The sequence below is a fragment of the Bufo gargarizans genome, chromosome 4 (genome assembly GCF_014858855.1).
Source record: "Bufo gargarizans isolate SCDJY-AF-19 chromosome 4, ASM1485885v1, whole genome shotgun sequence".
Classification (NCBI taxonomy): domain Eukaryota; kingdom Metazoa; phylum Chordata; class Amphibia; order Anura; family Bufonidae; genus Bufo; species Bufo gargarizans.
Genome location: NC_058083.1, coordinates 338,404,255 through 338,428,176, shown reverse-complemented (window position 1 = coordinate 338,428,176; position 23,922 = coordinate 338,404,255). Strand labels below are relative to the sequence as shown.

At 44.0% G+C, this 23,922-nt stretch overlaps 1 protein-coding gene across 1 annotated transcript in view; it reads right to left on the bottom strand.

The window, feature by feature from the left end:
• Window positions 1–12,696: 12,696 nt before the first annotated feature.
• GINM1 (glycoprotein integral membrane 1) overlaps window positions 12,697–23,922 on the bottom strand; it is a 31,950-nt gene continuing 20,724 nt past the window's right edge. Inside the window, exons 6-8 of the mRNA XM_044288796.1 lie at window positions 22,552–22,685; window positions 18,330–18,493; window positions 12,697–13,231 (exon numbers count right to left, since the gene is read on the bottom strand). Coding sequence (XP_044144731.1) covers window positions 13,123–13,231; window positions 18,330–18,493; window positions 22,552–22,685 — 407 coding nt within the window. The 3' untranslated portion in view covers window positions 12,697–13,122. The remainder of the gene's footprint in view (window positions 13,232–18,329; window positions 18,494–22,551; window positions 22,686–23,922) is intronic.

Genomic DNA, 23,922 nt, shown 5'->3' with positions numbered 1-23,922 from the left:
AAACAAACAAAAAAAGGGTAAAGTAAATAGAAATCTATCTCACTTGTCTTCTTGGTTGTAGGAGATCAAGTGAATAGTATATAGGGGCAATATCCCTAATGTTTTCCCCTATAAATTGTGGCCCTGCCTGAAAACGGAATGGCCGCCCCGATAGGGGCGATCCCGTATCTCGTACCTCCTGTAATACCCTGGAGGGCCCTGATATAGGTGACAGATGATAATGATCCTATCGGGAGGCCAGTACTAGTCTACAGGTGTGCCAAAAAAAATAAAAAATACTTTATTTATACATATAACACCCCATCCCCCATATGGTGGGGGTAAACAATGACAAAGACAGTGTGTGATTATGACATGTTTGTATAGAAAGTCCCAACGCGTTTCGCCCTGTTGATGTTGGGCTCCTCAGGGGACAAAAAAACCAAAATAGCACACGGGGTGTGTAACACCAAAACACAAAAGCAGCAAAATAACAAAGAAAAAAGTACTAATTAAGTGACTACAATATAGTTAAGTGTAGCTTGATGCATCGGTCACTTAGTTATAGATAGTTATTTGTTTGGAAATATAATATGCGAGACTCCAGTTATGGGGAGAGGCAGGAGGTATGCCAAACAGTACAGCTGGAGGAGGTGATGATATATAGCTAATCACACAATTAGCGGAAGAACAATCACTATAGTGTCACAAATCCTCTCCTCCATTCAATAGATTTGTCGGAATATTAATAAACAGCAATGCTGGTGTAGCAAATGATAGCAATCTCTTCTAGATATAGATAGAGCTAGAAAGTTAAGTACAGAAGTACCTGAGAGTCTACCCGCATTTAACAACGGTCTCTTCTTGGCGCAGTATAGGGATAAGGTGGTTAGGTACATTAATATATATAGCAGTTCCCCTATCCCATCTAGTTGCATAGATAATAAAGTCCCAATTTTTGTACTGGCAATATATCAACAAGTTGTATTGGTCATTATAAGATGCTCTTCTTAATCGGTACTAGTATAACGGTTTTATAACCCTGTTGTGGACCGAGTAGCAATGTAATGACAAAGTACAAAAATGAGAACTTGCGTGTCCAAGAGGAGATGAATATGCCTCCATTGGTAAATGGCCTGCTCTGGTAGATGGAGAGGTCCGATTCATGGAGGGCTGAAGATGCTGCTGCGCAGGAGTCCCGGCGTGACCGCTATCCAGATGAAGACGCGGCCGCGTCTGGGAAGTGGCGTCTGTGCTTAATAAGCACGACTTCCGGGTATGACGCACCGGCACGTGACCGCAACGCAGCGGTCACGTGACTCCCAGTGACGTCTCGGAGGCCGGACCCACAGCATGTACAGGCCGCTGAAGAGAGGCGGCTATTGCAGTGCGATCATCGGATCGCTGAACTGGTGTGACCTCCTACCACTAACAGAAGTTAATGTACGGAGGCCCCTGTGTGAGAACATGGTCCCGCAGGGACACAGAAGGGCCACCACATTGATTTATGCATCAATCATATCATTACTACGCATATATACTTTAGATCAAGTTGAGATCTAATAGGTGATCTATTTTATATATTATAGATATAGGAGAGGTAATGAAATAAAGAGATTATAGTATCATATATATTAATCATCACCTAGGTCCTAGTAATATTATATAATCGGCTAGTGCTCCATCATATATTTATTTAGAGACTGTCGTTCAGAATAAGGGTCCTAAATAATAAATTTACAGTATATTGATGAATATAGAGAATGTTGTTCTCTGTATAATTAGCTGGTATAATACCACTGGTCTAGGGTTACCAGTATTGAAAAAAATATATATTTTATTGACCTCTTCATAGGAAACACGCAAAATCAATTTGTTCATTTAGTCCGGCCGGTGTAACAGTATTAAGCCTAAAAATCCATTTAGACTCTTTTTGTTTAAGGAGTTTGTCTATATCTCCTTTTCTAGTTGTAGGTTTAAGTGCCTCGATCACTGAGAATAGAACACCCTCAATATTCCCGGCGTGGTGTGTCCATACATGGCGGGAGATTGGTTTATCACGTCTTTTGCGGATGTCTCCAATGTGTTCCAGGACCCTTATTTTGAACGATCTTTTTGTCTTTCCTATGTATTTCAAACCACAAATGCATGTGGCCATATAAATCACACCCATGGTATTGCAATTGGCGAAGCTACGGACGTGAAATGTTTTATCGTTAGAGCTGTTCTGAAATGTATTGCCTGGGGATAGGAAGCTACACGCTTTACATTTGCCACACCTGAAGGTGCCTACTTGTCTATTTGTAAGCCATGTGTTAGATAGCGGAGGGTCCAGATGGCTATGAACCAAAGTATCCCCTATACTACGTCCTCGTCGAAATGTGATAGAAGGATTTTCTGGTAGGACATGCGTGAGGTCTGGATCTGTTTTAATTAGGGACCAATAGCGACTCAAGATGTCCTAGCACTAGCCGATTATATAATATTACTAGGACCTAGGTGATGATTAATATATATGATACTATAATCTCTTTATTTCATTACCTCTCCTATATCTATAATATATAAAATAGATCACCTATTAGATCTCAACTTGATCTAAAGTGTATATGCGTAGTAATGATATGATTGATGCATAAATCAATGTGGTGGCCCTTCTGTGTCCCTGCGGGACCATGTTCTCACACAGGGGCCTCCGTACATTAACTTCTGTTAGTGGTAGGAGGTCACACCAGTTCAGCGATCCGATGATCGCACTGCAATAGCCGCCTCTCTTCAGCGGCCTGTACATGCTGTGGGTCCGGCCTCCGAGACGTCACTGGGAGTCACGTGACCGCTGCGTTGCGGTCACGTGCCGGTGCGTCATACCCGGAAGTCGTGCTTATTAAGCACAGACGCCGCTTCCCAGACGCGGCCGCGTCTTCATCTGGATAGCGGTCACGCCGGGACTCCTGCGCAGCAGCATCTTCAGCCCTCCATGAATCGGACCTCTCCATCTACCAGAGCGGGCCATTTACCAATGGAGGCATATTCATCTCCTCTTGGACACGCAAGTTCTCATTTTTGTACTTTGTCATTACATTGCTACTCGGTCCACAACAGGGTTATAAAACCGTTATACTAGTACCGATTAAGAAGAGCATCTTAGGCTACTTTCACACTAGCGTTCGGGCGGATCCGTTCTGAACGGATCCGCTCATAATAATGCAGACGGAGGCTCCGTTCAGAACGGATCCGTCTGCATTATTTTTAGCATAGAACAGCTAAGTGTGAAAATAGCCTAGTACGGATCCGTCCAGACTTTCAATGTAAAGTCAATGGGGGACGGATCCGCTTGAAGATTGAGCCACATTGTGGCATCTTCAAACGGATCCGTCCCCATTGACTTACATTGAAAGTCTGGACGGATCCGCACGGCCAGGCGGACACCCGAACGCTGCAAGCAGCGTTCAGCTGTCCGCCTGTCCGTGCGGAGGCGAGCGGAGCGGAGGCTGAACGCCGCCAGACTGATGCAGTCTGAGCGGATCCGCCTCCATTCAGACTGCATCAGGGCTGGACGGCTGCGTTCGGGTCCGCTCGTGAGCTCCTTCAAACGGAACTCACGAGCGGACCAGCGAACGCTAGTGTGAAAGCAGCCTTATAATGACCAATACAACTTGTTGATATATTGCCAGTACAAAAATTGGGACTTTATTATCTATGCAACTAGATGGGATAGGGGAACTGCTATATATATTAATGTACCTAACCACCTTATCCCTATACTGCGCCAAGAAGAGACCGTTGTTAAATGCGGGTAGACTCTCAGGTACTTCTGTACTTAACTTTCTAGCTCTATCTATATCTAGAAGAGATTGCTATCATTTGCTACACCAGCATTGCTGTTTATTAATATTCCGACAAATCTATTGAATGGAGGAGAGGATTTGTGACACTATAGTGATTGTTCTTCCGCTAATTGTGTGATTAGCTATATATCATCACCTCCTCCAGCTGTACTGTTTGGCATACCTCCTGCCTCTCCCCATAACTGGAGTCTCGCATATTATATTTCCAAACAAATAACTATCTATAACTAAGTGACCGATGCATCAAGCTACACTTAACTATATTGTAGTCACTTAATTAGTACTTTTTTCTTTGTTATTTTGCTGCTTTTGTGTTTTGGTGTTACACACCCAGTGTGCTATTTTGGTTTTTTTGTCCCCTGAGGAGCCCAACATCAACAGGGCGAAACGCGTTGGGACTTTCTATACAAACATGTCATAATCACACACTGTCTTTGTCATTGTTTACCCCCACCATATGGGGGATGGGGTGTTATATGTATAAATAAAGTATTTTTTATTTTTTTTGGCACACCTGTAGACTAGTACTGGCCTCCCGATAGGATCATTATCATCTGTCACCTATATCAGGGCCCTCCAGGGTATTACAGGAGGTACGAGATACGGGATCGCCCCTATCGGGGCGGCCATTCCGTTTTCAGGCAGGGCCACAATTTATAGGGGAAAACATTAGGGATATTGCCCCTATATACTATTCACTTGATCTCCTACAACCAAGAAGACAAGTGAGATAGATTTCTATTTACTTTACCCTTTTTTTGTTTGTTTATGCATTTGTTATATTATATGGGTCGATTTATGTAAGCTACAGCTGACTGACATTAACCTCACATGTTTTAAATGAATAAAGGGTATTGCTGCCCTTTCTGTTTGTTCTCTGTACAGGTGACCACTGTCCTTGAATAATCTGGTCCAAAAAATGTGCCGCCGCCACCCCCAGGGGCTGAAATCTGTCATCAAAACCACTGGATCAGAACGACTAAGGAATCCCCTGACTTAGAAGATCTGTTCTTGTAGGAAGACAGCACAAATCTGTTTTTCTTGAAATTACCATCCTTGAGTCCAAAGATCCCCCCACTCTTCTTTAGCGCTAGAAGAATCTCTGCCTGTAGCCAAGCATGAAACTGGGTCAATTCTACCGCTGGAACACAGAAGGTCAGTGACCCCCAGGACTGACATGGCTTTCCGAATAGTCAGGCTCTGAGATTTTCAGCATCTTCAACTTTGTATGGACACGGGATATCTTTTCTTTGATCAGAAAAACTATCTGGACTACTGAATCCAAGAGAAGACCCCAAAAAACTGACAAGTTTCTGAAACAATTCAGGATTTTTTTAGATTTATCATTCAGCCTAAATCTTCCAAAATTCCCATCACCTTTTGCACCGCCATCATACATTCCCGCTGAGAGCCTTCTATAATTATAAAGTCGTCCAAATAAGGCAGGAATAAAATGTTCTTTCCTTATAAATGAGGCAACTTCTACTATCGCCTTCACAAATATTCTGGGGGCCATAGAGAGGCCAAACGGAAGTGCCTGAAGCTAAAGGTGACTAATACTTTCTTCGACAGTCACTGCCACTCTGAGGAACTGCTGATGCAGATCTAAGACTGCCATAAAACATTTGGGATACAGTAGATGAATCTTTAATTCTCTTAGTGTCACTACCAGAGCTTTGAGACGTTCTCACAGCTCTGTGTCTCCACCCCTGTGATGATGTCACTTAGAGTTTGGAGGTGTTCTCACTGTTCTGTTTCTCCGCCCCTGTGATGAGGTCTTTACTCCCAGCTGTCTCTCCTGCGTTTGATTTCCCTGCCTTTAAATCACCCCTCCTCCTATTGCAGGGCGTGGATTATATTTCTCTTTTCAGTTGTAGCTCTGTTGCAATCGGGACAGAGTGGCAGTCCGGCGGCATGGCTAAATAGCGGCAGAACGTATCCGAGAGGGTGAACAGCCTGTCGGATCCGTCCTGCCACAAGTGTGAAAGTACCCTTTAAAAGAAGGTATTTGTTTAGTTGTTTTAGATTCATAATCGTGCGGAAAGCGTTGCCTGGATTCTTTACCAGAATTTGAGGAGAGTAGAACCCCTTTTTCTGTTCTGCCACTGGAACTGTAATTAGAACCGGCTTCTCTAACGGCTCTAAGACTTCTAGTGATAAACCTTGAGCCTTTGTGACCATAAATCTTTGAAGGGGGTTTTGAACGAAAATCTAACCTTAAACCTTCTGCTATGAGCCCCTGGACCCATTTACCTGCTACTTTTTCCCATGCGGGAAGAAAGAACCTTAGTCTTCCTCCCACAGCACCCATGGTGTCATTGGTGAGGTGGTTTCTTAGGGCTGGGAAGAGGAACCTCCAAACAGGAACCCTTTACCCCCAAAACCTTTAGATCTAAAACTTTGGATTCTGTCGCTATTTTGTCCTCTTCCCCGAAATCTAGATGAGGAACGAAAGGGAGGTCTGGATCTGGAAAAGGTTGAAGAATAACTTGGAGAAAGAAATTACCTTTTCCATTTCACTACCATGACGGCACACATGAGAGATTGACCCCCTGACCTCTGTAATGGCAGGAAAAGAGAGAGGTTAAATTGACCCCTCCCACCACCATACACCAGTGTGTTCCTGCCCCTACTGAAGAAAGTCCTCTCTGCCAGTCAGGGAGGTGAAAAACATTGTGTACCCCATATTTTTTATTTTACAAGGATACCTGGGAGCTACATCGGGAGCTTGCGGACACCGTATTCCGGGTACGTCCCCTGATCTCCGGAGGCGCATGCCGAATCTGACTGGGAGACGGGCAGGGTCATGCTACCTGTTGATCAGGAGCCTGCCCTGCGGCTGCCACGGGCCTCCTATCTCCTAGTGAGATCAGCTGGCTGGAACGTCCCACGTGTGCGGGTGTCTGACGTCACATCCGGGTTAAGACGCACACCCGAAAGTGACTTAATCTCGGGCGGGGATTAAAAAAGGATCAGCTTGGGAGACTCTTTGCGAATACCCGACTCCATTCCTTGCCGACACAGCCTCACAATGTTGGACCAGGAGCTAAAGCAGCCCAAAGAGCAGGACGCTCCAATGCAAACCGTGAGTGTTCAGTCCTGCCCCACCTGGGGTCTATGGTGGAATTATAGGGGAGAGGGGGGTTATTTAACTATAGTATGCCTTCCCCTGGGGCTGGCTCCCCACTTTTTCAGTGTATACAACACCTTCTATTGATGTACTAAACATTGAATCCTGCATTAATACATCTGCTCTCTCATAGGTTTCTAAGCAAACCTTGAAGAAACCCAGGAAGACTATGAGATGCATCCAATGCTGTACTAAACTTCCTGATAATTATACTAAAAAGCTCTGTAAGGAGTGTATTACAAAAAAATGAACAGCCGTCTATCATACAGGAATTCAAGTCTATGATCCAGGAGGAAGTTAGATCTTCATTGGCATCCTTTCGTGAAGAAGCTCTGGCAGCGCCTCCACCAAAATGCCAAACATTTATAGATATATCTTCCTCGGATGAAAAGATGAAGACTAGCATCCCTTATTGGAAGGGGTAATAACGGATGAATCAAAAAAAATCTTCTTTTCCCTAGCAGAGATGAATGTCCTTCTAAAAGCGGTCAGAGACACTATGGGCATAGAGGATGCCCAAAAACCTCACTCAGTCCAGGAGGAGATGTTTGGGGGTTTAAAATCTAAACGGTTTAGGGTATTTCCCATAGATGAAAATATAAAGGAAATGGATTATGGACGAGTGGGCATCCCCTGAGAAAAAAAATTAGGCATTTCTAGGGATTTTAAAAACAGGTTACTATTCGATCCCAATGAATCTAAGGTGTTTGACGAAATGCCTAGAATCGACATCCAGGTTGCAAAGGTTAATAAAAAAAACAACTCTACCTTTCGAAGATTCTTTCCAATTAAAAGATACCATGGAAAGAAAAGCGGATAGCCTCCTGAGGAAATCTTGGGAAGCGGCAATGTATTCCCTCAAAAGAAATATCACTGCAACCTATGTGGCTAGGTCGATGTATCTCTGGTTAAACGAACTAGAGAGACATCTAATTAATAAAACATCACAAGACCAGATACTTTATTCAATACCATTACTGAAGTCAGCTACAGGCTTCCTAGCTGACACCTCAGAAGAAACTATCTGTTTTTCAGCTAAGGATGCGGCTCTATCCAATGCCGCAAAAAGAGCTCTTTGGATGAAATCCTGGGGGGGAGGGGGGGAGCTATAGCATCCAAAATGAAGCTATGTTCGATACCTTTTTCTAGGGAGTACGTATTTGGCTCTGTCCTGGACACGATCCTAGAAAAGGCTACGGACAAGAAAAAAGGTTTTCCTGAAGAGAAGCCGACAAAAAGAAAATTGCCCTTTCGTCCAAAGTTTAATCAGGGAAAGTCCTATCTTCTTAACCCCCAAACCAAATCCAGCGACAAACAATGACGCCAGGATAGGGGGAAGACTAAAATCCTTCTACCCGCAGTGGAAATCCATAACCTCAAATCCCTGGGCTTTAAACATAATAAAGGAATGATACAGGATAGAGTCCCCCCCCTTCGCCCAGCAAAGATTCAAAATCTCTCATCATCTGGCTCAGTTACCATTGATTTGGGAAAAAATGCGGGATCTCCAAAAATTGTGTGTGGTAATTCCAGTCCCTTTATCTCAACAGGGACAGGGCTATTACTCAAACCTTTTCCTAGTAAAAAAAACAAAAACACAGGGGCACATATCTTTTAATAATAAACTTAAAAGACCTAAACAAGCATGTTACTTACAGGAAGTTCAAGATTTAATCCTTGAACACCACCATCCTTTTAATAAAAAGAAATGCCCTGATGTGTATAGTCAACTTGAAAGACACGTACTACCATGTCCCGATCCGTACCAAGTCTCGAAAGTACCTATGGTTCGCCATAAAAGATCAGATAGGGAACCTAGCCCATTTCCAATTAGTTGTTTCCCTTTCAGAATATCATGTGCCCCCAGAATATTCACCAAGCTAATTGTAGAAATGGTCGCCCCATTGAGAACTCAGGGTCTTACAATCATTCCCTACTTAGACGACTTCCTGATCATATCGGACTCAGAACAACAGGTAAAAATAGATCGAGACAGGGTTTGCGACCTCTTAAAAGACCTAGGATGGATAATAAACTTAGACAAATCCTGCCTATATCACCAAAAACAAAGGTAACATTTCTGGGAGTTCTTTTGGACTCCACAAAACAGACTTCCTTCCTTCCAGAAGAAAGGATAATGAATATACAAAAAACAGTCAGAGGGTTTTTATTCCATCAGGGAGACAATGAGTCTCTTAGGGCAGATGACAGCTTGTATCGTTGCAGTTCCATGGTGTCAGGCCCATTACAGAACCCTCCAAGCTTGGCTCCTAAAAAAGTGGGACAAGCACCAGTCATCACTAGACCTAGGGATTTGGATCCCAGGGTACTTAAAAAGTTCCACACTCTGGTGGTTGGATTAAAAAAAAAAAAAAAAAACTAAGGAAGGGCGTAGAATGGCAGAAAACTCCAGCAATAAATATCCAGACCGACGCAAGCAGCACGGGATGGGGAGCAAAGGTCAACACAGACCCCTATCAGGGAACCTGGTCTATGGAGATAGCAATGCGATCCTCGAACTATTGGGAGCTCAGAGTAGTTTGGGAGACCTTAAAAGCGGCCTCAACAAAAATAGAAAACAACCACATAAAGATCTTCTCAGACAATGTGACAACAGTATCCTACCTGAAACATCAAGGGGGTACAAGATCAGTAAAACTTCAGAATCTATCCTCAAAAATATTCTCCTGGGAAGAGGGAAAAGTAAAATCATTCTCTGCCATTCGCCTAAAAGGAGAACAAAACTTAATAGCAGATTTTCTGAGCAGGACCACCATAGATCAGGGAGAATGGTCCTTAACCTCTTCAGGACACAAGACGTACCGGTACATCATGTATAGTTGCGATCACCGGCGGGCGATAATCAGAACCCGGTGCCTGCTCACATCATTGAGCAGGCACCTTGGCTAAATGTGCGGGTGGTCAATTTAGACCTATGGTTGCGGCAGCGATCGGCGGTGCCATCTGGTCCCCATGCGGCTGTAGGGGGGACCTAATGGCATGGAAGGCAGCGCGATAAGTAATACACACAAAAGTTGAAGTCCCAAAGCGGGACAAAAAATAAAGTGAAAAAAAGTTTAAAAAATTAAGTTTTCCCCCCAAAAATTCATTCAAGTAAAAAATAAACAAAAACGTCATTTTCCCCAAATAAAGTAAAAAAATAAATAAAAAAAAAAATAAAAAAAAATGGGGGGGGGGGGAAAAAAAGTATACATATTAGGTATCGCTGCGTCCCTGAGTTTCTACTCTAGGGGTGCATCAGGGGGGCTTCAAATGGGACATGGTGTCCAAAAAACCAGTCCAGCAAAATCTGCCTCCCAAAAGCCATATGGCACAGGTGCCAGAGGCGGCACTCTGAGCCCTCTCTGTGGGCACCCACACCCTTGAAAAAGTATTTGGTGTACTAATATGCCTTCACAGTATATGCTGCGAAGATACGAGATGTGCAGCACCTGGAAGCCTGTGCTAGCATTTCTCCTGCAGTGTTGCCATCAGTGTGTGAAGAGTGGGAGAAGAGGGTTGCATTGACAATCCAATACAATGGGCAGCACATTGAACGCATTTTATAAGTGGTCAGAAACTTGTAAAAACCTCATGAAAGAATAAAGTTACATTAAAACCAAGCACACCATTGTTTTTCTTGTGAAATTCCCAATAAGTTTGATGTCACATGACCCTCTTCCTATTGAAAAAACAAAAGTTGGATTCAAAATGGCCGCCATGGTCACCACCTATCTTGAAAAGTTTCCCCCCTCACATATACTAATGTGCCACAAACAGGAAGTTAATATCACCAACCATTCCAATTTTATTAAGGTGTATCCATATAAATGGCCCACCCTGTATATACTTCTCCTGTCCTCTTCCCCCAGAAGGCCAGTGCGTCTGGAACGCAAATCCGGCCACATGTTCAAACCAGAAATGCGTAATGTGGAATGCAGGCTCTGCCGGAAGTGACGTCCACTGGAACTTTCCCGTGCTTTCTTCCCCGTTTGGACCGCACGCTGAGGGGAGGCTCTGGAAGAAATATTCCCCCATGGATCCGGGCCACATGCGGTGGAACGCAACTTCCCCTCCTGGGGCTGCTTCATTTGATCCTTCAACTCCCCTGGAGAGAACACACGCACCTGCCGCAAGAACCAAGTGGAAGCCCCGGACAACCACCAGCTCCTAGGGTCTGGCCAGCCCATCCTCTGGGCGATAGACCCCAGCAGCTATACTACCACCTAGTCCTCCGGAACATATCTGGGACTTCCAGACTAGCTGTTCTGACCTGAAAAATAAAACTGCAGGTCTCCCACTCCAGGGATAGGAAACCACTGAGGTGGGAGAGAGGCTCCACCTTTTTATGCTGCAGGTTTCCTGTCCCTGGGGACGGATCCTCTCCCTCTGTGGTGCTGTCGTAGGGGAAGGGAAAAACCTATGTATAAGAGAACCCGAAAAGGGTTTGCCAAATTTCAAACTTATCCCCTCTCTACAGGGAAACAGATAGGGTAGCATAAATGTTATGACAGATCCTAAGAGCTGTATTACACCAACAGATTATCTGACCAATCATTGGTCAGATGGCCAAATACACACACACCAGCTATTAGTTTGTCTGACCAATATCTGTCCAATCCATCTGTGGTAATACATTACAAAGCCTTATTCACAGTGAGTAATTTGATCACTGATTTCCATTGGCGATTGTAAGCCAAACCCTGGAGTGGAGGCTACACACAAGTTATAAAGTAAAGATTTGTGCCTGTTCTTGGTTTAGACCCACTCCTGGTTTTGGTTCACAATCACTCACCGAACACAGAACATGTGAATAAAGCCTAAAAGCTCATTTAGTAAAGTAGATAATCGTTACAATTTGAACGGTAGCAATTCATGGATGATAATCACGAGCGTATGTAGCCATTGAACGATTTTACTAAAAGGCTCATTCAACGCTTATAAAATCATTGATGGGAACAAGTAAATTATTGTTTGTCGTTAATGAATTAAGGTTATGTAAGTGTGCATCGGGTGACCTTTCACCGATAGGCACAATAACCTGTCTGAGTACTGCATTATCATTGGTGTTGTGTCGGTAGGTAACTCATGTTATCACTCACCTGAATGATTTACTCGTCTAAATGAGCCATAACTCAGAATGCTCTAATTAGGGTACTGAAGAAAATGAAAACACATATATATACAAAATACTTTATTATACTTACTGCATGATTTTTCTTAACATAGAATAATTAAGTGCATTGTAAGAGCAGAAAAAGGAAAAAAAAAAAAGTTTAGCTTTTAAATGATTTTATATAAACCAAAATGGTTTTACCATATTACACTTATGAATAACTTATTTTGAACTATGTCCCATCATTACATGTGCCTGAGGAATGGGGACACCCATATAGAGAAACTGTTTGTATTAGAGTGCACTTTGAATTACATCTTATATTACAGGGTTAATATCGAATTGTCCTGAAACCAGAGAATATGCAGATACACTAAAAAAATGCCACACAATGAAACCAGATTCAGAAAATTGCAAATTATGAAGTCAATACACGATTTCAAAATAATAAAGTTATTGTCTGTGTGAATGCAAGCCTGCATCATAATAAACTGCAAATTAAATTAAAGCAAAAACACCAATAGTATTTACAGTTTAAAAAAATTCAAGGCATAAAAACAATTTATATTGCCTAAAATTCCTCAGACATTTGTACACAATGAAATCATTTTTTTTATTCAAAAGTATAAATAAAACATTTCCTACACGATTTGCTTTATTATGAATATAAATCAAACATTTATTGAAGAATATAGTGAAGAATTATATTTTTGTATAGATAAGACTGAAGCAGGTTTAGGTAACAAAAAATTGTTGTGAAGCTATTAACCTTTTGAGAAAAACAGTTCCCCCTAAAATGAAAGTTTGTTTGACACACGGAAGGACGTGCACTGCAGCGAATTTGAAAAGCAGTAAGTGATGACCTTGTAGTAGTGTTCAGAGGCCCCAATGAATCATGGCCACTTTAAGAAAAGTCAGATTTTGTGTGTTTTTGTGCAGGTTGTCAGTCTCCTTTGAGGAGCTCCTACAATCACTCAAGACAAGCCAGTTGGATGTAGGAAATCCTATCATAAACATTGGAACTGTAACAAAAACGACAGAATCCACATTTATAATATATTTACGGTTTCTTGGGGTGACTCCTTTATGTCACTGCTGCCTAATATTGAAGGAACAAACACAGGGAAATCCTTGAAATCGCTGGATTGCAGAGTCCACCTAAAATAAAAATTAAAAAACTTTATGAATACAAAAATTACATCATGGCCATATTTACTTAAAGTGGTAGTCTGGGTTACAGATACTCAGGATAGGTCAGCAATATCAAGATTGTCAGGGTATCGTGAGGTGGACACCTGCCAATCATCTGTTTGAAGGAGCTGTGGTGCACATGACAGCGCAGTGTCCTCTTCAATGTTTACCTGCACACTGTCTCCCTTGTAGTGGCAAAGCAGTAGAATTGCAACTGTACTTCCCATTCAAGTGAAAGGAAGCTGTTATAACACTGCAATCCAACAATAAAGACTGTGTGCAGGTAACTAATGAAGAGCCCCACAGCCCCTTCAAACAGCTGACAAGGGTACCTGGCATTGGACCCTGTGCCAATATATATTGATGACCTATCATTAAAGACATGGCCCACTTTGAAACTTTTTGTTTTTAATTTTAACCATTTAGGCCTGTTTCACATGAGAGAGTCCATTGTGGAATTCACGCTCTGTGTGCGAGCGTAATCCTCCTCTCTGGACTGCAGGAGCCTAGGGCATTACCTTACTCCTACAGAATCATAATGATATAAAGCTGTCAGTATGATTCTTCAGAAGTAAGGTCAAGCAGAGGCACATAGCATTACAAATCATGATAAATGACGCGCTCTCCTGCAAGTCCAGAACGGAGGATAACGCTCACCCAAGAAGCGCAATTCCCGCTATGGAGTCGCTCGTGTGAAACAGCCATTTGGGTTACATATAACGCATGGATTAACCTTTAGTTACATTTTTTTTACATCTCATTGTACATTCTATTATATTGTGATGAATTATGCCTGTTAGCCTAAGGCTGGGTTCACACCTGAGCGTTTTACAGCGCGTTCCTACGCGCTGTAAAACGCTCAACAAGGAGAAACCAATGCTTCCCTATCGGCATGGTTCTCACCTGGGCGTTTTACAGCGCGTACGATCGCGCTGTAAAACGTCCGACGCCCCAAGAAGTACATGAGCTTCTTTGGGGAGTCTTGTCGCGCATTCCCATACATAGACTTTCAGGAACGCGCGGCAATGGGCGTTCGCTTGTCTCTGTATGCGCGATTGCAAACGCCGGTACAATCGCGCATACAGAGCGCCCAGGTCTGAACCCAGCATAAGGATCTGTTCACATCAGGTTAGAGAGGTTGTCAAGTTTCAGGAGGAAACCTGACAACACTTGGGATGTGCCTACAATTTAGAATAGATGATCACTTATCTAGCAGATCCTGTGCTGCTGCGCCATTTCTCCTGACTGGGTCCCGTTTACCCAGCTGCAGCCAATCACTGACCCTAGCAGTGCATCACTGAAGCCAGTGATTAAGTGCAGAGGTGGTGCGAGAGCTGCTAGGTAGGTGATCATCTATTCTTTAGTGCAAGTGTTATATAAATTGCTCCTGACACTTGACACCCCTTTTAAGGCCCCTTTCACACGAGCGTGACAGATTGGCTCTGGATGCGTTCAGTGAAACTCGCACCATTTTGCAAGCAAGTTCAGTCAGATTTGCCTGTGATTGCGTTCTGCTGTTCAGTTTTTCCCACACGGGTGCAATGCATTTTTCATGCGCTTGATTAAAAAAAAAAATGGAAGGTTTACAAACTAGCAACCATTAGTGAAAAACGCATTGCATCCGCACCTGCTTGCGGATGCAATGCGTTTTTCATGCAGCCCCAATTCACTTCTATGGGGCTAGGGATGCGTGAAAAACAACGCTCATGTACACAGACCAGTTGAAGAGAGACTTCTTTCAGAGGTATATGTATTAGAGTTGTTGCGATACCAATTTTTTGATTCGGTTTCGATACCATGAAAAAGTATTGCGATACTCGATACCATTCGATACCACGCGAAAAAAATAAACAAAAAAAGCCACGTGCATTCCTCATTTTTAAAAATGGCGAATCGCGCAGTTTTTATTTTATTTTTTCTGTTCCGGCATTCACCACCTAGATTTTTTTTAATATATTTTAATAGTTTGGACTTTTCTGACGTGGCGATGTAATATGTTTATTATTTAAATATTTTATATGTGAAATTGGGAAAAGGGGGTGATTTATACTTCATATTTTAGTGTTTTTTGTTTGTTTTTTTTACACTTTTTATTTAATGACTATTTCCCCCTTAGGGGCTAGAACCTGGGATCTTTCATCCCTTTTCCTATTCAGCCTGATAGATCTCTATCAGGGTGAATAGGACTCCACACTGTCCCTGCTGCTCTGTGCACACAGCATCAGGGATGTTACCATGGCAACCAGGGCTTCTGTAGCGTCCTGGCTGCCATGGTAACCGATCGGAGCCCCAGGCTTACACAGCTGGGGCTCCGATCAGAAGCTGCCACTGCACCACCAATGAGGGGGGGGGGGGGGGGAGAGAGAGGTCCCTGTGGCCACTGCCACCAATGATTTTAATACTGGGGGGTTGAGAGGGGCCGGCACACTGTGCCACCAATGATTTTAATGGGATGGGTGGGTTGAGGGGGGGGGGGGCAATGATAACTACCTCTTTATACAGGAGGCGGGTACTGGCAGATCAGCGGCAGTTAACTGCCGCTGATCGCAGCTCCCTGTCAGGGGCAGGGTGCCGGCAATGCGATTCTGCTGCCGGCACCCGCCTCCTGTATGTGTTAAAGACTGACTACTGTATATGAGTCCAGACTTTCACTATCAGGCCACACAGAGCGGCGCCCAGCAATGTCCCAGCACTCACCATTAGTCCTGGGCGCCGCTCCGTTCGCCCGCAGGGCTCCATTACTGTCTCCTGTCCTGCTCCACATGCTGCTGATTACTATCGGAGCGATGGGAGGAGACATCAGATTCACTAGTGGGCGTTCCTTCTCCCTGGCTGTAGCGCTGTCCAATCGCAGCGCAGGGAGAAGGAACGCCTACTAGTGAAGCTGATGTCTCCTCCCATCGCTCCGATAGTAATCAGCAGCATGTGGAGCAGGAGAGGAGACAGTAATGGGGCACTGCAGGCGAACGGAGCGGCGCCCAGGACTAATGGTGAGTGCTGGGGCATCGCTGGGCGCAGCTCTGTGTTGAAATAATCCTATCATTGGTGGCGCAGTGCGCCCGCCCCTCCTCCGCCCCTCTCTTCTCATTGCCGGCGCCGCCCCTCCTCCGCCCCTCGCTTCTCATTGCCGGCGCCGCCCCTCCTCCACCCCTCGCTTCTCATTGCCGGCGCCGCCCCTCCTCCGCCCCTCGCTTCTCATTGCCGGCGCTGCCCCTCCTCCGCCCCTCTCTTCTCATTGCCGGCGCCGCCCCTCCTCCGCCCCTCGCTTCTCATTGCCGGCGCTGCCCCTCCTCCACCCCTCGCTTCTCATTGCCGGCGCCGCCCCTCCTCCGCCCCTCGCTTCTCATTGCCGCACCTCCTCCGCCCCTCGCTTCTCATTGCCGCCCCTCGCTTCTCATTGCCGCCCCTCCTCCGCCCCTCGCTTCTCATTGGTGGCAGCGGCAGCAGCACAGGGGGAGGGAGGACAGCTTCCTTCTCCCCGTGCTGCTGAGAGAGAACATGAGCGCGCCGATAGCAGCGCGCTCATGTTCAGAGATACTAGACTGCGCAGAAGCGCAGCCCAGTATCGAAAAAACGGAAATCCCGGTATCGTATCGATACCGGGACAAAAGTATCGATTGGGTATCGAAATTTCGATACCCGCAACAACCCTAATATGTATCTCTCCTTTTGGAAGGCTGCAACAGAACCAGTTGTATAGGCATAAAGAAGGATATGTCACTCATTCAGGACATCAACATAGCCCACACAGTGGAGCAATTGGTGGTAGCGATACCCCTGAAAATGTCAGAAAGATACAGGCAGTGAAGCTATGGGCTTTGGCCCAATTGCTCCCCCTTAACCTTTGACATGTCTCCTGGTGTTCAGAGTTTCTGTAACCACAGCCCAGGAAGCTCCAGTCTCAGTTATATCACTGCAAATAAAATAGCCGCTGGAGTCCTGGGTGGGTAGGCAGATTTGTACTCCTCACCCTTTCCTGTCTTTCTTTCTGAGGGGCCTCCTCCATTGTCCCATACACTACATACAACTATGCTTCTTGGATTCCCCTAGGCTGTAGCTCAGTGATGCAACTGTCCACTCGTGCTTTACCAGGTACCTATACACCTGACAGAGGCCTGGGATGTAAGCCACATGGTCGCATTAGTCAACCACAGGCTGCAAATCTAATACTTTTAGGCCCCCCGACTGTAAACATGGCAAACGTTTCAATTGATCCCTTCAGCCATGCACCAACTTCTAAGCAGATTTAGGCCCAAATTACAGTTCAGCTTTGATTTAGGCATAAACTAGCTGAGAGGTTAGAGAGGAGCTGGACAGACTTATCACAGAACAAGCCATATGTAAACACCTATTACAAGTAGCCCAAAATACATGTAAAATCATAATAAAAATGGCTCCAAAAAGGTATCCATAGCCTTTAAAGAAATGATAGTATTAACAAACAAGCAAGACTACACATTTCATGACAGATGAGTGACATTAGTATTTGGCCATCCCCTTGATGTAAGCATTGGTTCACCTTGACTACAGGAATATTCGGCCTCTAGTATCTGCACTGTTCCATACACAGTAATAACTACAGTATATTTAACAAAGCTGGTTGAATAGAGAGAAATTGGAGCATATTTTCAATTGGTAAGAATGAGGGTTTCAGTGCACAGGGGGTGGGGCCTAGCACCTAAACTTTCCAGTGCTGGCCACACCACTCAGTCCATTGAAGCCATCATTGTCACAAAGAATAAGGGTGACTGCACACAATGCAGAGTACGTGGATGGTGTGGCTTTTGAAATTTGCAACATTGTCAATTTTTGTTGCGTTTTGCTGGTGTGTATTTCACCCTTCTCAATGGAAGGTTGAAATGTACAGCAAAAGCACATCAAATGGGCACAATAAATCTAAACAACGTGCATCTATCTGAAAAGTCTTACATCTAAGGATCACCACAATCTTATTTAACAGGTATAATCTTAATCAACAGGATCAACCCTACCAGGTAGTAAGCCTGGTTTAATAGGGCTGATCCGGCTTGACAGGTGTTCTTTAACTTAACATAGATTTGCTTACTTTGGTTCTTTTAATGGGTACAATATCTTGAGAAGTTCAATCACAACAGCAGCTCCTATCACCCCCAGAATAAAAACCTGTGCAATGCCAACCAAGACAGGATACAGCCAGGACCAGATAAGGCACAGCTTGTCTCTCAGTTCATCTGCAAACTCGCACATTACCTGAAATAAACAAACACCTTAAAAGAGAATTGTTTCAGCTCAAATGGAAAAACCTTCTATTCTAACAACCAATAAACCATTTAAAAAAAAAAAAACAGACAAAAAAAGGACTTAAAGTGGTATTTCAAGGCAGAGTTAGAAATACCCCTTTAAAAGGTTTTTCCAAAATATTTTACATTGATAGTCTATCCTCATGATAATTCATTAGTATCAAATCAGCAGGAGTCTGAGACTCTGCACCCCCGCTGAGTAGCTCAGTTCAAGATTGTGCAGTGAATGGAGCCACTTAACTATACACAGTTTCAAGAAAAAGTATGTGAACCCTTTGGAATGATATGGATTTCTGCACAAATTGGTTATAAAATGTGATCTGATCTTCATCTAAGTCACAACAATAGACAATCACAGTCTGCTTAAACTAATAACACACAAAGAATTAAATGTTACCATGTTATTATTGAACACACCATGTAAACATTCACAGTCCAGGTGGAAAAAGTATGTGAACTCCTAGACTAATTACATCTCCAAGAGTTAATTGGGGTGAGGTGTCAGCCAACTGGAGTCCAATCAATGGCATGAGATTGGAGGTGTTGGTTACAGCTGCCATGCCCTATATAAAAAAAAAAAAAAAAAAAAAAAAAAAAAAACCACACACCACACACACCAGTTCTGGGTTTGCTTTTCACAAGAAGCATTGCCTGATGTGAATGATGCATCGCACAAAAGAGCTCTCAGAAGACCTACGATTAAGAATTGTTGACTTGCATAAAGCTGGAAAGGGTTATAAAAGTATCTCCAAAAGCCTTGCTGTTCATCAGTCCACCGTAAGACAAATTGTCTATAAATGGAGAAAGTTCTGCACTGCTGCTACTCTCCCTAGGAGTGGCCGTCCTGTAAAGATGACTGCAAGTGCACAGCACAGACTGCTCAATGAGGTGAAGAAGAATCCTAGAGTGTCAGCTAAAGACTTACAAAAGTCTCTGGCATATGCTAACATCCCTGTTAGCAAATCTACGATACGTAAAACACTAAACAAGAATGGATTTCATGAGAGGATACCACAGAGGAAGCCACTGCTGTCCAAAAAAAACATTGCTGCACGTTTACAGTTTGCACAAGAGCACCTGGATGTTCCACAGCAGTACTGGCAAAGCCAGATTTATCATGACTCTGACAGCTCACTCCACTTTAACATATGGCTAAAGTCAGTTTTAGCCAAGTCAGATTTATGATCGGCCCTTTAAGACTGTAATAAATGTGGTTTGACGGTAGCAGTTTTTCCGTCAGTAAGCAGCTTTACAAAAGTCGCACATTTTTATGAAAAAGTCGAAGTCTCATAAGATAAGCATGGTCCTCACTGGAGTGAAATTGCGACTTTAATAGTCCCAATAGTAAATCTGTCTAGAGATTCATTTACATAAGAAAACACATCCCACTTTCAGAAAACTGGCGAGCATAATGCAGAGCAGAAAAAATTTGGGCGCAGTTTTAGCGTTTGGGACTTTTTTGGGGACTTTTTCACTCCATTATTCTGACCTGAGCTAATGATAAATCTGGCCCTATGTGTGGAGAAAAAGAGGCACAGCACACCAACATCAAAACCTCATCCCAACTGTGAAGTATGGTGGTGGGGTCATCATGGTTTGGGGCTGCTTTGCTGCATCAGGGCCTGGACGGATTGCTATCATCAAAGGAAAAATTAATTCCCAAGTTTATGAAGACATTTTGCAGGAGAACTTAAGGCCATCTGTCCACCCGAAGCTCAACAGAAGATGGGTGTTGCAATAGGACAACGACCCAAAAGCATAGAAGTAAATGAACAGAATGGCTTAAACAGAAGAAAATACGCCTTCTGGAGTGGCCCAGTCACAGTCCTGACCTCAACCCGATTGAGATGCTGTGGCATGACCTCAAGAAAGTCATTCACACCAGACATCCCAAGAATATTGCTAAACTGAAGCAGTTCTGTAAAGAGGAATGGTCAAGAATTAATCCTGACCGTTGTGCACATCTGATCTGCAACTACAGGAAACGTTTGGTTGAAGTTATTGCTGCCAAAAGGAGCTTCAACCAGTTATTAAATCCAAGGGTTCACATACTTTTTCCACCTGCACTTTGAATGTTTACATGGTGTGTTCAATAAAAACATGGTAACATTTAATTCTGTGTGTGTTATTAGGTTAAGCAGACTGTGGTTGTCTATTGTTGTGACTTAGATGAAGATCAGATCACATTTTATGACCAATTTGTGCAGAAATCCATATAATTCCAAAGGGTTCACATACTTTTTCTTGCAACTGTATATATAGAGTGCCTGTAGCCTATCAGAGGCTGGTGCAGGCGGCGCAATGCCGTCATGTACTGGCATGCATTATTGGGGGTCTCTATGGAGAAGTGGGGGGGAGCACTATGGGGGCATCTCCTGGGGGATTTATGACGCGGCTCCACCTTGCTCCTAACTTTTTTAGCTGGCTCCTAGATTCCAAGGAAATTTGTCTGGCCCATTACTCCACAGACGTGAAACTTCCTTGTGCCTCTGCCATCTCAGTTTCTACCTGAAATTAAACTGTACTCTACACATTGGGTAAGCTTATTCCCATTGGTCTTTGCCCCCAAAAATGTTTCTTTTTTTTTTCTTCTATTTTTGTTTTTTTCTAGTGCTGCCATCTTTTGCATTTCGAAATTAAAATTAGTTAGAATAATTGTAAACATCTGATATTTGCACAGTTACATAAGATATCAAGCTTTCATATGGTACCAAATACATTTTTAAGTTTCAAATGGGGGGGGGGGGGGGGGGGGGTTGGGAGCCAGGAACTTCTCAGTATCCGCTTGTAATAAGACACATACACCAGTACAGATCCGTACATTAATACTGGGACAGACTGACAGTTGGAGGTGTGGAATTGTGGGTCCTGTCAGGGTTGAAAGCCATGTCGCTGGCAGGCAGGAGGATGCTCCTCACACGTCACAGTGACATGGCCAGTTCAGGCACAGAGCTCCTGCCATCCAGGTCTCATTTCTGCAGCAGGCTGGGCCTGACATCTCACACACTCCACTCACTAACAACTAACCACGGCCACTGAGCAGAGGAAAATGTAACGGGTAGAGGAGTATCTGGCATGGCCATAATCACCACCCGCACTTCAAGTCTGGGAGCCACTGCACAACATTCCAGGCTGTATCCTTCTCCCACTCTGAATCCACATTCTGGGAATAGAGCTCCTTCCACCCATTGACAGGATCTTAGTGATGCGCCCAACACCATGATCCACTGCACAGAATCAGCACAGCCTGTGCAGGATCTGTTCCATCCTTGCCACCCACGCTAATTTTAATGTACTATAGGCTGTACTGAAGAAAATAAGTCATTGTGACAACAACAACAAAAAAAAAAAAACAACAACAACTGTTAGACACTTAAATTCACCAGCCCTCGGTGGGGTGTAACTCAGGGGTCTAACTCCCAGCACCCCTGCTAATCAGCTGTCTGAAGGGGCTGGACCCTGTGTTCTCTTCAGTGATTACCTGCACACTGTGTACATCAAGTCTCAATGGGATGACCGGACCGCATCCCCTCTGCAAAATAGACTGTGTGCAAGTAAACAATGAAGAGCACACATAGCTCTCATGCTGCAGCCCCTTCAAACAGCTGATTTGCAGGGGTACAAGGAGGCAGAGCCCTACGATCTGTACTGATGACCGATCCTGAAGATAGTTCATCCATATCTGTAGCCCAGACACCCCCTTAAAGTGAATGGTGGCAGCACTGCAGTAGTCAGCGCCTTCCACTACACAGTGGGCAGAGTTGTGTAGTTTTGGTGTCAGAAGTACTCCCAAACAGCTGATTGGCAGAGGTGTGGCATGTCAGACCCCCGCTGATCTAATACTGATGAAATATCCTGTGGGTCATCTGAAATTAGTTAGAGGGCAAAAGAACCCTCGACTGAATGGGGAAAAGGGACACATGAGTTACGTGCCAAGAGCTTTCCAGATGCATATGCCAAACGGACACAGAGCAGTGTGAACATAAGTCATATTATGTATCATATCACCTTATAAGAGGAGGCTGGAAGCACAGCTCGGATTGGAGTTTCCAGGAGTTTGCCAGGAAATGGCTCCTCGTCCACCGTTGTGTTCTGCCCAATGCTGTATTCTCTGGTAGTTTCTTGTGGAACACTATCCCCTGCTGTGAGAGTGATTTTGAGTCAATGCCAGCGTGATGGACAGGTATACTTTACTCTTTATTCTCTTCATTAAAACCACTTGCCTAATATTGTGTAGGTCCCTCTGTACCGCCAAAATAGCAGCTCCTGCTGCACTTTGATTGACAGGACCAAGTTTGATGATATTTTCACTGCCTGGCCTTGTAAATGAAAGTGCAGAGGGCACAGCAGTTGCAGAGAGAGCAATACCTCATGGTGTAACAGCAACGCCCCTGTTGCTCCTAGGGGTTCATTTGCATGTAGTAAAATATCATTTTTAATCAGCAATGTGGGCACATATGAACATGGGACCAACAGCTGCCACGTTACATAGGTACAAATCTGCTGACAGATGCCCTTTAAGTCTTGGTCATGTCCAAACCACTCCTAAACAATGTTTTCAGTGTGGTCGGGTGCATTACCGGGCTGACCACTGCTATTACAGAACACGTGCCATGAAGGAGTGTACTTGCAACAATGTTAGTTTGTATGTGCTGAAGTAACAGAGGATGTAAGAAAGAACATGATCCAGCAGACCAGGCCACCCGCTTCCATGCATATGGTAATGTGACCATTATAAGGACTTTTAGTGGTGGATATGGGTCAGCATGTGGAACTAGATGCAGCAAATTGCAATGTGTTGTGGGTGGAGTTTATGATGCTCTCTTCTCCCAAAAATTGGCATAAAATTTTTTTGTGCAAGCATAATTTGTGAACATTTTTTAGCTACTTGGGGTTTTATACTGCATTTTAAGGGGGTGGGATATACCAGAAATCCATAGAAACCGGCATAAATTACAGCAAAGATACATGCCAGATCATAGACCTGTGTCATCTCTCACTTTAGCGCACTTTGGACTTAGACTGGCATATAAAATTCTGGTCTTAGGAGAAAAAAAAAGAAAAGAAGAAAAAAAAAAAAGTGAATTTACTGACACATTCCTATTATAGCCGGCAGTGACTTTTTCAGCAATTTGTGCTTCACTAGTTTTATGTGGGACTGAACCAGACAGAGTAGCTTTCACTTCTTACACACATGGGCACATATGACACTGGCCCAAGTTTGCACTATCACCCATGTCCCTGTCGTCAGCACTTATACCATTTTCTGTCGGTACTGAACACTGTATACTGGGAACACCCTACAAGTCCAGTGACTGTAGATGTTCTGACCCAGCCAAAGTCGTTCAGATCCTTACACTTGACCACTTTTCCTGCCAA